The sequence below is a fragment of the Battus philenor genome, unplaced genomic scaffold, assembly GCF_028537555.1.
Source record: "Battus philenor isolate CCGP_79_NKW_IND1 unplaced genomic scaffold, ilBatPhil1.0.hap1 SCAF_3, whole genome shotgun sequence".
In the NCBI taxonomy this organism is placed as follows: Eukaryota; Metazoa; Arthropoda; class Insecta; order Lepidoptera; family Papilionidae; genus Battus; species Battus philenor.
The window spans coordinates 1,952,241-1,963,725 of NW_027181693.1; the positions used below are offsets into that span (position 1 = coordinate 1,952,241).

Below are 11,485 nucleotides of genomic sequence, written 5' to 3' on the forward strand. Positions count from 1 at the left end.
ATTTTATATCAAATTGTTTAGTGGACTGTTTCCAGTTAAGAGCATTTTTTCTTCTTAGGCTATAAAATAACATCTGTCGATTTTTTCATTATTAAATATAGACTATCTCTTTGGTACTAATTCAAATACATCCTTATTAAGTAGTACATTTTCTGTAACAGCTCTATCCGGTGAACGTAGTGAATCTTAAGAATGATTGGTCAATAAAGTTTGATTTCGTTTAACTGAATTTTTCATTGATGTAAATTTGGACCATAGTTCAGTCTAACCAATGAGAGAAAAGTTTTTGACAGTGATGGGTTTGTTTAGAAAGAACAACAAATTATAAATGAAGGTTTCAACGAACGGCGGCAGGTCAAATAAATTAAGATCTTGTTAGATTTACGAATTCTTTTCAAGCGACGTGTGACACAAAACAGAATAAAAATGCCTAGTGAAATGATAACACTGCAACTCGGTCAATGCGGAAATCAAAGTAAAAAAATCATCCTTCTCAATGTTGTTTGTTTACGATTCAGTTAATTTCAAATATATATATTTGTCATAGTTGGGTTCGAGTTTTGGAAACAATTGTGCATCGAACATGGCATATCTCCAGAGGGGATTTTGGAAGAATTCGCTTCGGCAGGTTCCGATCGAAAAGACGTGTTTTTTTACCAGGCAGATGACGATCATTACATACCTCGAGCAGTATTACTCGACTTGGAACCCCGAGTTATACACACCATAATGAATTCTCCTTATGCGAAGGTATGGGCCAAGATCGAGAGTAACATTTATTTATTTGCTCTATTCTAACGTGAAAAAATTATTTTCGCTGCTATGTTGTTACTTTATTGTGTAAGATTCCCAGCTTCTTTATTCCTTAGTGACTTCGATGGCATATTATATAGTAGATTTGTAATTAAAACATGTCAAAATGTCTTTCCTCTTTTCATTTTCGTCTCAAAACTGGCATTGACTATATAAACAACAAAATTAAATTAAAGTATTATATATTTAAAAACCACATTACGAAGATCTTCTTTTTTCTTATTTGTTACGCTTTATTTTACATGCATATATTTAAGTATTTATAATCATGCTCTTAGTGAGAAGAAACTAGTTTGTAGTTTTTAATATCTAATGATTAGTAAATCTAAATTTCCATACCAGACCTTAAATATTTCGAAATAACATTTGTTAATCATAAATATTTATTAATTTAAATCCATGCTTAGCAATTATAGTAAATCAAAGGAATATTTTAGGCCAGCATCTTTAAGGTTTATCATTAAATTCTTATTATATAATTGTTAAGTAAATAAAACACATCCCAGAAGATTGGCAGCAAGAGCAGTGTAGGATATTCACTCATAAAGTGGATAGATAACCTTGCGAGGGTCAGCTGTCAAGACACTGCATCCAGACCACTTCCAATAGATCCTCTTGAAAATCTTTGGGAGATATCCAATAGTGATTGTACTATCACTGAAAATTAGATATACTATGAAATACTTTTATATACAATATCAACTTATTTATGCCTATCGTGGAATTACTATAGTTATGTAAATAATATACAATTGATAATGTACAATTTCAGCTTTACAATCCTGAAAATGTATATTTATCGAAACATGGAGGTGGTGCAGGAAATAATTGGGCCAGTGGATATGCACAAGGAGAGAAACTCAATGAAGAAGTATTTGATATTATTAACAGAGAAGCCGATGGCAGTGACAATTTGGAGGTAAAAAAAAAATAGTTTATAGATTCTATAAGTAATATATTAGGGGGTCCGGAAAGCAATGTAGTTTCTGTAGTCATATTTTACAGAAAAACCTCTTGATTTTTAGCTGTCTGAAGTGAAAATTGTATATTTGATGGCAAAAGATTATTGATAACATAGGTGAATATATGGTTAAACTTAGTAAGCAACCTGCTGAATGTGAGTTTGATCTACATTTTTATTATAATATCTAAAATATCTTACAGGGTTTTGTCCTCTGTCATTCAATTGCTGGTGGAACAGGATCTGGTATGGGATCATATATCTTGGAGCATTTATCAGACAGATTTCCTAAAAAACTGGTTCAGACTTACAGCGTCTTCCCAAATCTTGATGAAATCAGGTAATATTTATGATTTTTTTTTTACAAATTATGAATATTATATCTTATGAGATGTATTGAAAATATTTAAACCGGTTATAAAGAGTACTACTATTTTGCTAGAATATATGTCAAATTAAAAAAAAAGTATTTTTTGCATTAAAACAAAGATGGATGTTTAATTCAACTAATCACAAAAAAATTACATTAATACACAATGATGTAACTAATTATGTTAAAATACCAATGAGAAATAAAAAAAATCACAGTTATTGAGAAAAGTTGTTTGATTATTGTAAAAAATACTTCTGACAAGGTAACATATTTCATTTCCTTACTCTATTAAAAACAGTATTTTAAATAAATGGGTCCCTTATTGAAAATCTGCACTATGGTACAGTTATATAGTACAGTGGATTGTATTGCAGTATGATGCTGAATAAGAGTACACTTTGAGCATAATACAAACTTTTCTGTTTTAATTTTGAGGTGAGCCAACAAGAAAATCTTCTTTCTTTCTTTTTGTAAACTTTGTTGTGAAACTTCCACTCCTGAAGACATGGAAATCTACTATGTTGTATCAATACTTAACGAATTTATTAATATACTTACGATGGTATTGGTAGTGTATGTGTCTTAAAATATTCATTTAGAAATTACATTAGGTTGTTCAATTGTATACAATGTATGAAAGGTTCTCGAGTGGCGACCACGAGCCGGTAGACGCGGCGTGGGTAAGACCTCCACATGGTGGACCAATGAGATAGTTAAGGTCGCAGGAAGTTGCTGAATGCAGGCAGCACTATACCCGTCATCATGGCGATAGCTGAGAGTGGACTCTGCCTTGCAATGGGCATCCATGGTCTTAAAAGAAGAAGAAAGTATACATTAAAAATAAAATTGATTTTGACATATATATTACAAATTGAAATTGCATAGAATTCTTATCTCCTTGAGATGTTTAAGGGACACAAAATAATGTAAATTCTTAGAACTGGATGTGATTTTCGTTTAAAGTAGTAGTAAAGTTTGAAAACAGAGGTGGCTACTAAAAGTGGGACAATATGTCATTTGGGTTTACATTTAGTTATGTTCTTTTTCTAGTGATGTAGTGGTCCAGCCATATAACTCCTTGTTGACATTGAAGCGTCTTACGGAGAGTGCGGATTGTGTGATGGTGTTGGACAACACGGCTCTGAACCGAATTGCCAGTGACCGTCTCCACATACAAAATCCTTCCTTTGCACAAATCAACACTTTGGTCTCCACTATCATGAGTGCCAGTACTGCTACACTGAGGTATAGATAAAATTAAATAAGATTATGTATATGTTATATATAAGGTCTCTAAGAGGCCCTCTATGGGCTGACACTACGAAAAAAGATTTTATCATTTATAATGTTTCTATGTTATTTGTAATTTATTTGATTTTAGATTACAATATTTTCTTCATGTCAATTTTTCAAGTATTTATCATATTGTAATTATTTAAAAGAAAGTATTTTTTATTTATCAATGTTTTTTTGATAGAATAATATTCTTTTAATATTATTTATGGCTCTGATTTTACAATGTCACATGTATTTTTTAAAGTTTGTGTCTGAAGCCTGTTTTCAATGAAAGTACATCAGGATTGTAATTAAAAAAAAAAACATTTCAAAAATCTCTTCTTGATAGTGTAGAAAATAAAAAAAATATTTTAGAATTTAAAATTAGAATTCCCATCCAGAAGCAATATAAATATATTTTTCCCTAGCAAATATAATAACAATCTCGTTATTATAACAGACATTCTCTGGTTTTCTGGCTGGCTTATGACACAATTAATAATACTCCATGCTCCTTCATCACATTGGTTTTGTGATGTTTCTTTGTTGATTTACCTAGATATTATATGTGTTGCTTAGTTGCCAGCTGGTCCAAGCAGATCCTACCTTAGAATCATGTCTATCTTGACTTCTTTTTGCTTGATATAGCCCTTTACGTACAGTAACAAACATGATTTTTTTGTTAAAATTATTTATGTGTATTATTAATTCGAATCTATTGCAGATATCCATCATACATGAACAATGACCTCATCAGTTTAGTGGCGCCGCTGATCCCTACGCCGCGTCTCCATTTCCTCATGACGGGCTACACACCCCTCACGGCCGACCATGAGCTCAACGCTGTCAGTATATATAAATGCACGAAGATAATAAAATATACTATTGATATGGGAGCCGTTCATGAAATATATCCTTGAAATAAAAATTTTCATGACACTGGATATATTACGTCGAAAAGCTAGAAATATCTCAAATTTATGGAAAGTCATAATTTTTGTTTTGATATTTTAATAAGAATAAGGAATAAATATATTTAGCAAATATATATAATATCATAAATCAATATTACAGTCTCGATAGAACTAAAATATATAAACAAACATTGCTTTGAAACAGCTTATGTTCACCCATTCAAACAACATATGTCCACCCAAAAAGTTCAGTTTTAGCTTATCAGCTAAACTTTTTAAGCTAGCTAGCTATTTGGGTGAACATCTTGTTTTATAACAATTTGTTAATTGTTACTATGTGTTATGAAATAGTAATAATAACGATATTTTAAATAAATTATTATACATCTAAAATGAAATACAAATAAATAATTATTTACTTAGCTAATGGCAATTAATAAATAATTACTGTGTGTTCTTCGGCCCCCATGTCACCTCTTGTCAAACTAGGCAATCTCCCTTGAGAGTGAACATATTTCATAAACGGCTTCATATAATAGTATCATAGATATGTACAACAAAAAGTATTATAATCAATTATGTATTACTTTTAGGCACCAAAGATACGAAAGACGACAGTACTAGACGTAATGCAAAGACTGCTGCAGCCAAAGAACATGATGGTCTCACTCAGCCCGGACAGGACCAATCAGCACTGTTACATATCAATACTCAATATTATACAGGTAAACGTTAACACATACAGGGTGGTTTATTTTTACTAAGCTTGTAAAAGCATAAAACATTAAACGCCTAAACCAACCCAATGCCAATAATTTTTCCTGAAGTACAGTCTGCAGGGTCAGATGGTAAACAATAATTATATTAAGTTGAAAGTGTTGTAATTATAATATTTTTAATATTATTACAAGAATTATTGTACCTGAAACCTTTGATTTTTGGATATATAAAATATCTACCTATTTGCTGACTCATCACAATATCTCTGGAAACATAAGGTTATGGGACTTGAAGTTTGTTAGGAATGTTCCTTTTGCAGAAATAGAAATCAATTAAAAACAGATTTTATGTAATTCTTAGTAACCAATAAGTATAATTATTAGTAACCTGCGGGGATTAAAGGAGTGTTTTTTTAGGACCGCAGCTAATATTACATATAAGTACAATTTCTTTAATTTGTTATAAAATTAAGTTATAAGAAAACCTACTTACTTCCAATAAACCATGTTAATAGAATGTTTAATAAAGCGTATTTATTTCAAACGCAGGGCGAAGTCGACCCATCGCAAGTACATAAGTCGCTGCAGCGCATCAGGGAGCGTAAGCTAGCCTCGTTCATACCATGGGGCCCAGCCTCCATCCAGGTGGCGCTGTCGCGGCGTTCGCCCTACGTCCACGCCTCGCATAAAGTCTCCGGTCTGCTGCTTGCGAATCACACCAACATTTCCTCAGTAAGTCTTTTAACATGTACCGTCTCCTGTCACAGACATATATTGTTAAGGCTATCTTGGTAGCTTTTAGAAATAGAACTCCGGTGCTCTGTTTAAACTAAATTCTAAGATTTTCTACCTTGATTATGTAGTCGGTCCAACTAGGAGTTGGGGGGTCTACCCACACCGCGTCTACCGGCACGTGGCACTGTATAATAGAGATTCTTTCATGAAAAACATTAATTAATTATGTACTTATATCCTTAAAATAGGTAGATATGATATTTATATTTGAGCTCATAAAGGGAAGGAAGGGTTTCATACATAGGAAGCTGTTGTATGATTAAGATAAACAACAACTCACAATATTTTGAAAATATTCCAATAGTCCCTGAAATAAGAGATAGGTAAGTAACAAAGCATTCATAGTCCAAGAGAAAAACATGATGTCATAATTATTTCAGTCATTTGACATTCTCTGCTGAATAGAGGCCCATAAACTTCAAATTGAACAGAGAGAAAGCTGCTCAAATCAGCGTCTCCTTAGATATACAAGATACTTGTACTTAAATATTAATTATAAAAAAATCATGAATAAAGTTTTTCTGACAAACATCAATCATTCATAAGACAATAAAATTAATACGTGTTTAACCTTTGCATAACGTCGTCCATGCGTCATTAAGGTAGAAGCATTGACTTTTTGAGATAGGTTGTGTGGTGTGTACACTGATAATAATTTTGACTATGTATGATGCTAGTTATTAATCATTTGCTTGCAGTTGTTTGACAGATGTTTGCAGCAGTTCGACAAATTACGTAAGAGGGAGGCGTTCCTGGAGGTGTTTCGCAAGGAGCCAATGTTCAAAGAGTCCCTGGAGGAGTTCGATGAATCGCGCGGCGTAGTGGATGACCTCGTGCAGGAGTACCAGGCCGCAGCCACGCCAGACTACGTGCACTGGAACCCTGGTTGGGTTTAAACAGTTTACTCTCATAAAACTTTTGCTAAGTTACTTTAAATGAAAGAAATCATATAACATTGTGTTAACCATTTTTAAAACCGGGTGCTTGGATACTTTGGATATAGATAAACTAAAGCATGCACAAATGTTTTTTAATTTATTTTTGAATATTACAATGTCTTCAGGTATAACTGTACTAAATCATATACAGTTTTCCATTCTTTGTGATGTTGTAATAAATAAAGTGCATCTAAAAATGAATTGATCACAAGATAATTTTTTTAATTATTATATATCTATATGTCTGAAGTAGCCTTAAGTTTAATATTCGAGTAATTTTTTTTACATAATTGTGTGGTTGGTGTATGATTACGTTAGTTAAATTTAATTAAAAATTAATTTCAATCATTTTATTTTGAGTTTTTTGCTGAGTTTAGATTAATAGCAATCACAGCCAATCTCCATATTTCATCATGATATTCCAATTCAATATAATAAATTTATTGTATACAATGGATTGAATTGATACTTCTTTTAAAATACATGGTGACACTTTTATTATGTATATACTTTATATATTTTTGCAAGTTACTATATTCTATCATTATTTATATGCTACAGGTTCTTTGATCTTTTTGATTGACAATTTTTGTCTATATTTCAATTTAATGTGCTATCTGTGATAACTCTTTCATATTAATTTTAGAACATTATAGCTATTTTTATTTTTGACTATTAAAATATCCTACATTTTATTTTGACGTTAAGTATTTCAAAAATACTACTTGTAGTAATAATATGTCTTTTGAGACGTGTTTTATTTATTTCACATTAAAGTCCTCTTGTAGTATTTTATTATTCAAATAGCTTTATAGTTGCGGCCAATAGGAATAAGAGATACCGAGTCTGGCACAAGACTTATTGGTTTGGTAATATTCCCATTGTTGTGATTAGGTCATAAATTACTCCACTAACCTATTGTTGAATGTTGCAAATGTCCTTCAGAATTTTCCAGTAAGATATCGTGTTTTTAACTGTTAGCAGTGGTTATGTCATATAACTAACAAAATGCCATGGCCTTACTCTCATTACCGTCACATAGCCGACAGACCCACTGCAAGGCATAGACCTCCCCCAAAAATGGCGATGATGACCAGTTATACATCTGCCTGCAACCAGTGTCTCGTCATCGATCCATCATTACTTTACTTGACTATTATTAATTTTTTTGTTTCAGAGAGCAGTCAAATATAGCAAATGGCGAGGATGTGAAATGAAGAGTATGTCGATACAGTGGCGCGGTTTCTATTTATAGGCATTCCAAAGGAAGGTGGAAACCACATAAGTCTCACTCGGATATGGATTTGGTTGTTACATTTAACAAGTGCCATTTAATGATTATTAAACTCGAATTTGTTAATTCTCAAGTCCACACTATGCACACTCTCTCTGTTAACTAGAATTAACTATAGTTAGGTAATAAAAACAAACATTTTCTTATCAAGAATTTATTATTAAATATAGCTAACCCTAAACATTCCTTTCGCATATTCTCACCCCCTGTGCACAACACAATGTGGTTATTATTTTGCAAAATTAAATCAATAATAGATCTGAATTGTTAACAATTATGTATTGTGTACAGTCATGTTTATTTTAATTAGTAACTATGTGTTAAATAAATTACAAGAATAAAACTTTTGATATTATTATGACATTTTTCTTTATAGTTCCCACATTGTTCTACAGTTGTTCAAAACCTCACACTAATTCTTACATTACAATCACTTGTCAATCATGGCCATATATACAGTTAAATTTAAAGCCACTGTAATCATGTAATTTTGAATGAATTCCCGAAAATAATTATTGAAGCAATGGAAATTATGAACTATGCAAGTTTATGGTAAAACTATGTCATCCCTCTATAATAATATGGTGGGCAGAGTAATGATAATCTGCTTTATTCAGAAAAACAATTTTAATATGGCAACAAAAGAACCCCAAAGTAAAAGACAAAATTAAACTTCTACTCAGACAAAAGTATAACAGGGATGGCACATATACAAGTTAATAAAATAAAATGTGAACTACCAATATCTATTTTTTTACAGTGAAAACATTGGTATATGACAGTATATTAAAAAAAAATTCAATACAATTATTCATATAGGCAATCAACATGACATAGCAAATTTTGTGTTACCAGATAAATGGTTAGATAATGATGGACAACACCAATGTACATATATCTTCAAAACTACTAACATTATCTAAATTGTATACATAATTATAACAGTTGTTCTTATAAAGGTTTTTTTTGTTTTTAACATACTACTAGTTATGTTGAAATCACAATAGAGACATCGAGTTATTCAGTGATAATATGAGATGTCTGTTTACACTAATCAGTTTGCCACAGAAGGCGTTAACTTAATTTGAAAAAATTATGTAAGCAATTGCATAGTGCGATGCAGTAGCAAAATGAAATAAAAAATTGGAATTAACATAAGTTTTTCTGCCTCTGGCCCCTGGCAAGGCTAGGAGGTCTGACTTGGAGGCTGAAACTTGGGTTGTATGATAGATGTTTTCCTCAGTGGAACGGTGTCAGGTGTCGGGATTGCATCACCTGTTGGCAACTTGGCAGGCACCGCAGGAGCTTTAAACGGCGCTGCAAGGTTACTGGGCCTCTGTTTAGCCATTTGATAATCACCAGAATCAAAAAACTTTTGCTGGAAAAACAAATATTATGTAACATGAAGATGAAGTTTTGTATTTCGTAGTTTTAAAATATTACCATTATTAATTAAGAGTAGTACAAATATGCATCAATTTTATTGCATAGGTATTCAAATTGACTTACTCCTTTAGCTAATCTCTTTTGAAGAAAAGCTGAATGTCCACTGGGGCCCCGACCAAGCATAGCGTTTGGAAATTTCGCTTTGAGTTTAGCCTCTTCCAACTTTTCCAATTCCTTAGGCTGTAATAAGGGAATAAATAGAGTATTCAAGTTGGCATGCACTTTAGAATGAGTAAGCTACCACCAGCTCAGAATGCTAACCTGCTGAGATGAGCTGGCCCCTAGTGAATACAAATATCAAGTTCCATGTATTTTGAGGAACTAAGTTTAGATAAGATCATTTGAGATTTAAACTAAGAAAAATGTAAGAAACCTTGTGGAACTGTATTATGCACACCTGTCAACATTTTGTTAATTTTTTAAGACAAAACGACTTGTAAGTGTTAAGTTTTTGAATTTAGGGGGCATACATAATATTAAATATGTACTGAGAGGTAGGCAACTATCGACATACCAATTTTTTTAAGAATATCTCTTAGGCAGTATCAAGTATTTAACTTATAAATAACCCCACAGCTTCTTAGTTAATTTTGTAAAACAAACAGAATTAATTTCGGCTTCACTGCTAGATAAAAGAAACTAAAATAAAGTAAAACATTAAAAACTCACATCTTTTGGGGTTTCACTTTGATCCATTGAATCTGCCATAATGTAAGCTGTAAATATCAATTCATATATATAATAATGGAATTACAGTACAAGTAAATACAATATATAAATAAGTATTAACAAAAGTTGTTATTTCCACGTTGTTTATTAGTTTACCCTCCATATATAAAATTCTAGTGTTTAATGCGTGTTGAAAATTCGTAACTTTGTAGAACAAAATAGCAGCGGTCGTCCAAGTTTTACAAGCTATAATCAACATAAGATACAAATGCCTGTAACCATTATTTCCATAAATTTACTAATTATGTCAAATGTTACTAAATATACAAGGACTTTGTTTTGTTTACCCACAGTTAAACAAATAAACTTTTTTAGTGTTATTGATTTATACGATACTGATTCTTAAAAATGTAATTATGGAAGTCAAATAATAACAAACAAGAAAATATTAAACAAAAAGTATACACATGGCTAAAAAATATCAGCACTAAAATGTCAGTAGCATAATAAATGTAAAAGAAAGTTGTTTACCTGAAATCTAATATCGTTTTTAAAGAAAATTAATGACTTCTTCAAACTTTATTCAAAACAAGACGCCGATGGAAAATTCCCGAGCAATAATTGTAACCGTTGATATAGTGGTCAACAAATCAAAATTTTCTCGTGATTCTTTTCACTTCAAATAAAAAATGGCGTTAAAATAAGTATTGCCAGAATAATAAATTATGAATGGAAAGAATTTCTATTAATAAAAAATCATAATTGTTACAATTAATTTATGGAGACATTTAAATATATTTTTGATACAAGATATCACCTTTCATGTAATTATTGTATAAAATCTAATATATAATACCTCAACATCTCCCGCTCTGTTTATGATATTTAATTTAACAGCTTAAAGAGTCGCCAATATTTTAGGTCGCTTAGCCGTACGCTTACTCAATTGACTGGGTGCAAGAGAAAACTTTGAATTGGGCTGTTACTCTCAGGTAATTTATCGTCTCGATTTGAAAAATTATCTAGAGAATGAACTGTAGTATAGTTCATCAGAAAACACCGGAGGGTGAATTTGGTTGATCTATGTACATTAACGTTATAGATGTGGTGAAGCAGAAAAGTTTTATTTGCAATATTTTTAAAGTTTATGAAAACTACTTTACTGAATTCAGTAGCCCTGGTTCTTTGCTCAACTAATGGTACATAATTTTTTAAACTCTTTTATTATAGCTTTGAAAAATGATTATATTTCATTATTTACAAACAAAAAAACATTAAAACTTTATAA

The 11,485-nt window shown here is 31.3% G+C and overlaps 2 protein-coding genes across 2 annotated transcripts; one reads left to right on the forward strand and one right to left on the reverse strand.

The window, feature by feature from the left end:
• Positions 1–232: 232 nt before the first annotated feature.
• Positions 233–8,666, forward strand: LOC137926813 (tubulin gamma-1 chain-like). Its single transcript, XM_068770520.1, has 10 exons — positions 233–475; positions 548–750; positions 1,586–1,732; positions 1,978–2,114; positions 3,198–3,392; positions 4,147–4,267; positions 4,930–5,061; positions 5,605–5,787; positions 6,549–6,735; positions 7,966–8,666. The coding sequence occupies exons 1-10, from the start codon at positions 427–429 to the stop codon at positions 7,980–7,982; spliced, it is 1,371 nt and encodes a 456-aa protein (XP_068626621.1). The 5' UTR covers positions 233–426; the 3' UTR covers positions 7,983–8,666.
• On the reverse strand, positions 8,221–10,881 carry endos (alpha-endosulfine). Its single transcript, XM_068770521.1, has 4 exons — positions 10,729–10,881; positions 10,198–10,244; positions 9,592–9,708; positions 8,221–9,460 (listed from the first exon to the last, which is right to left on the reverse strand). Exons 2-4 carry the CDS (start codon positions 10,234–10,236, stop codon positions 9,269–9,271), a joined length of 348 nt encoding a protein of 115 aa, XP_068626622.1. The 5' UTR covers positions 10,237–10,244; positions 10,729–10,881; the 3' UTR covers positions 8,221–9,268.
• Between the last annotated feature and the right edge of the window lie 604 nt (positions 10,882–11,485).

Excerpts from the sequence above, each read along its gene's own strand:
- LOC137926813 (XM_068770520.1), top strand. The coding sequence starts at position 427 with ATGCCTAGTGAAATGATAACACTGCAACTCGGTCAATGCGGAAATCAA. Across the intron at positions 2,115-3,197 it reads CCAAATCTTGATGAAATCAG|TGATGTAGTGGTCCAGCCAT; the intron begins GTAATATTTATG and ends TTCTTTTTCTAG. Across the intron at positions 3,393-4,146 it reads GCCAGTACTGCTACACTGAG|ATATCCATCATACATGAACA; the intron begins GTATAGATAAAA and ends AATCTATTGCAG.
- endos (XM_068770521.1), bottom strand. The coding sequence starts at position 10,236 with ATGGCAGATTCAATGGATCAAAGTGAAACCCCAAAAGAT. Across the intron at positions 9,709-10,197 it reads AAAGTGAAACCCCAAAAGAT|CCTAAGGAATTGGAAAAGTT; the intron begins GTGAGTTTTTAA and ends CCCTTATTACAG. Across the intron at positions 9,461-9,591 it reads AAAAGAGATTAGCTAAAGGA|CAAAAGTTTTTTGATTCTGG; the intron begins GTAAGTCAATTT and ends TTGTTTTTCCAG.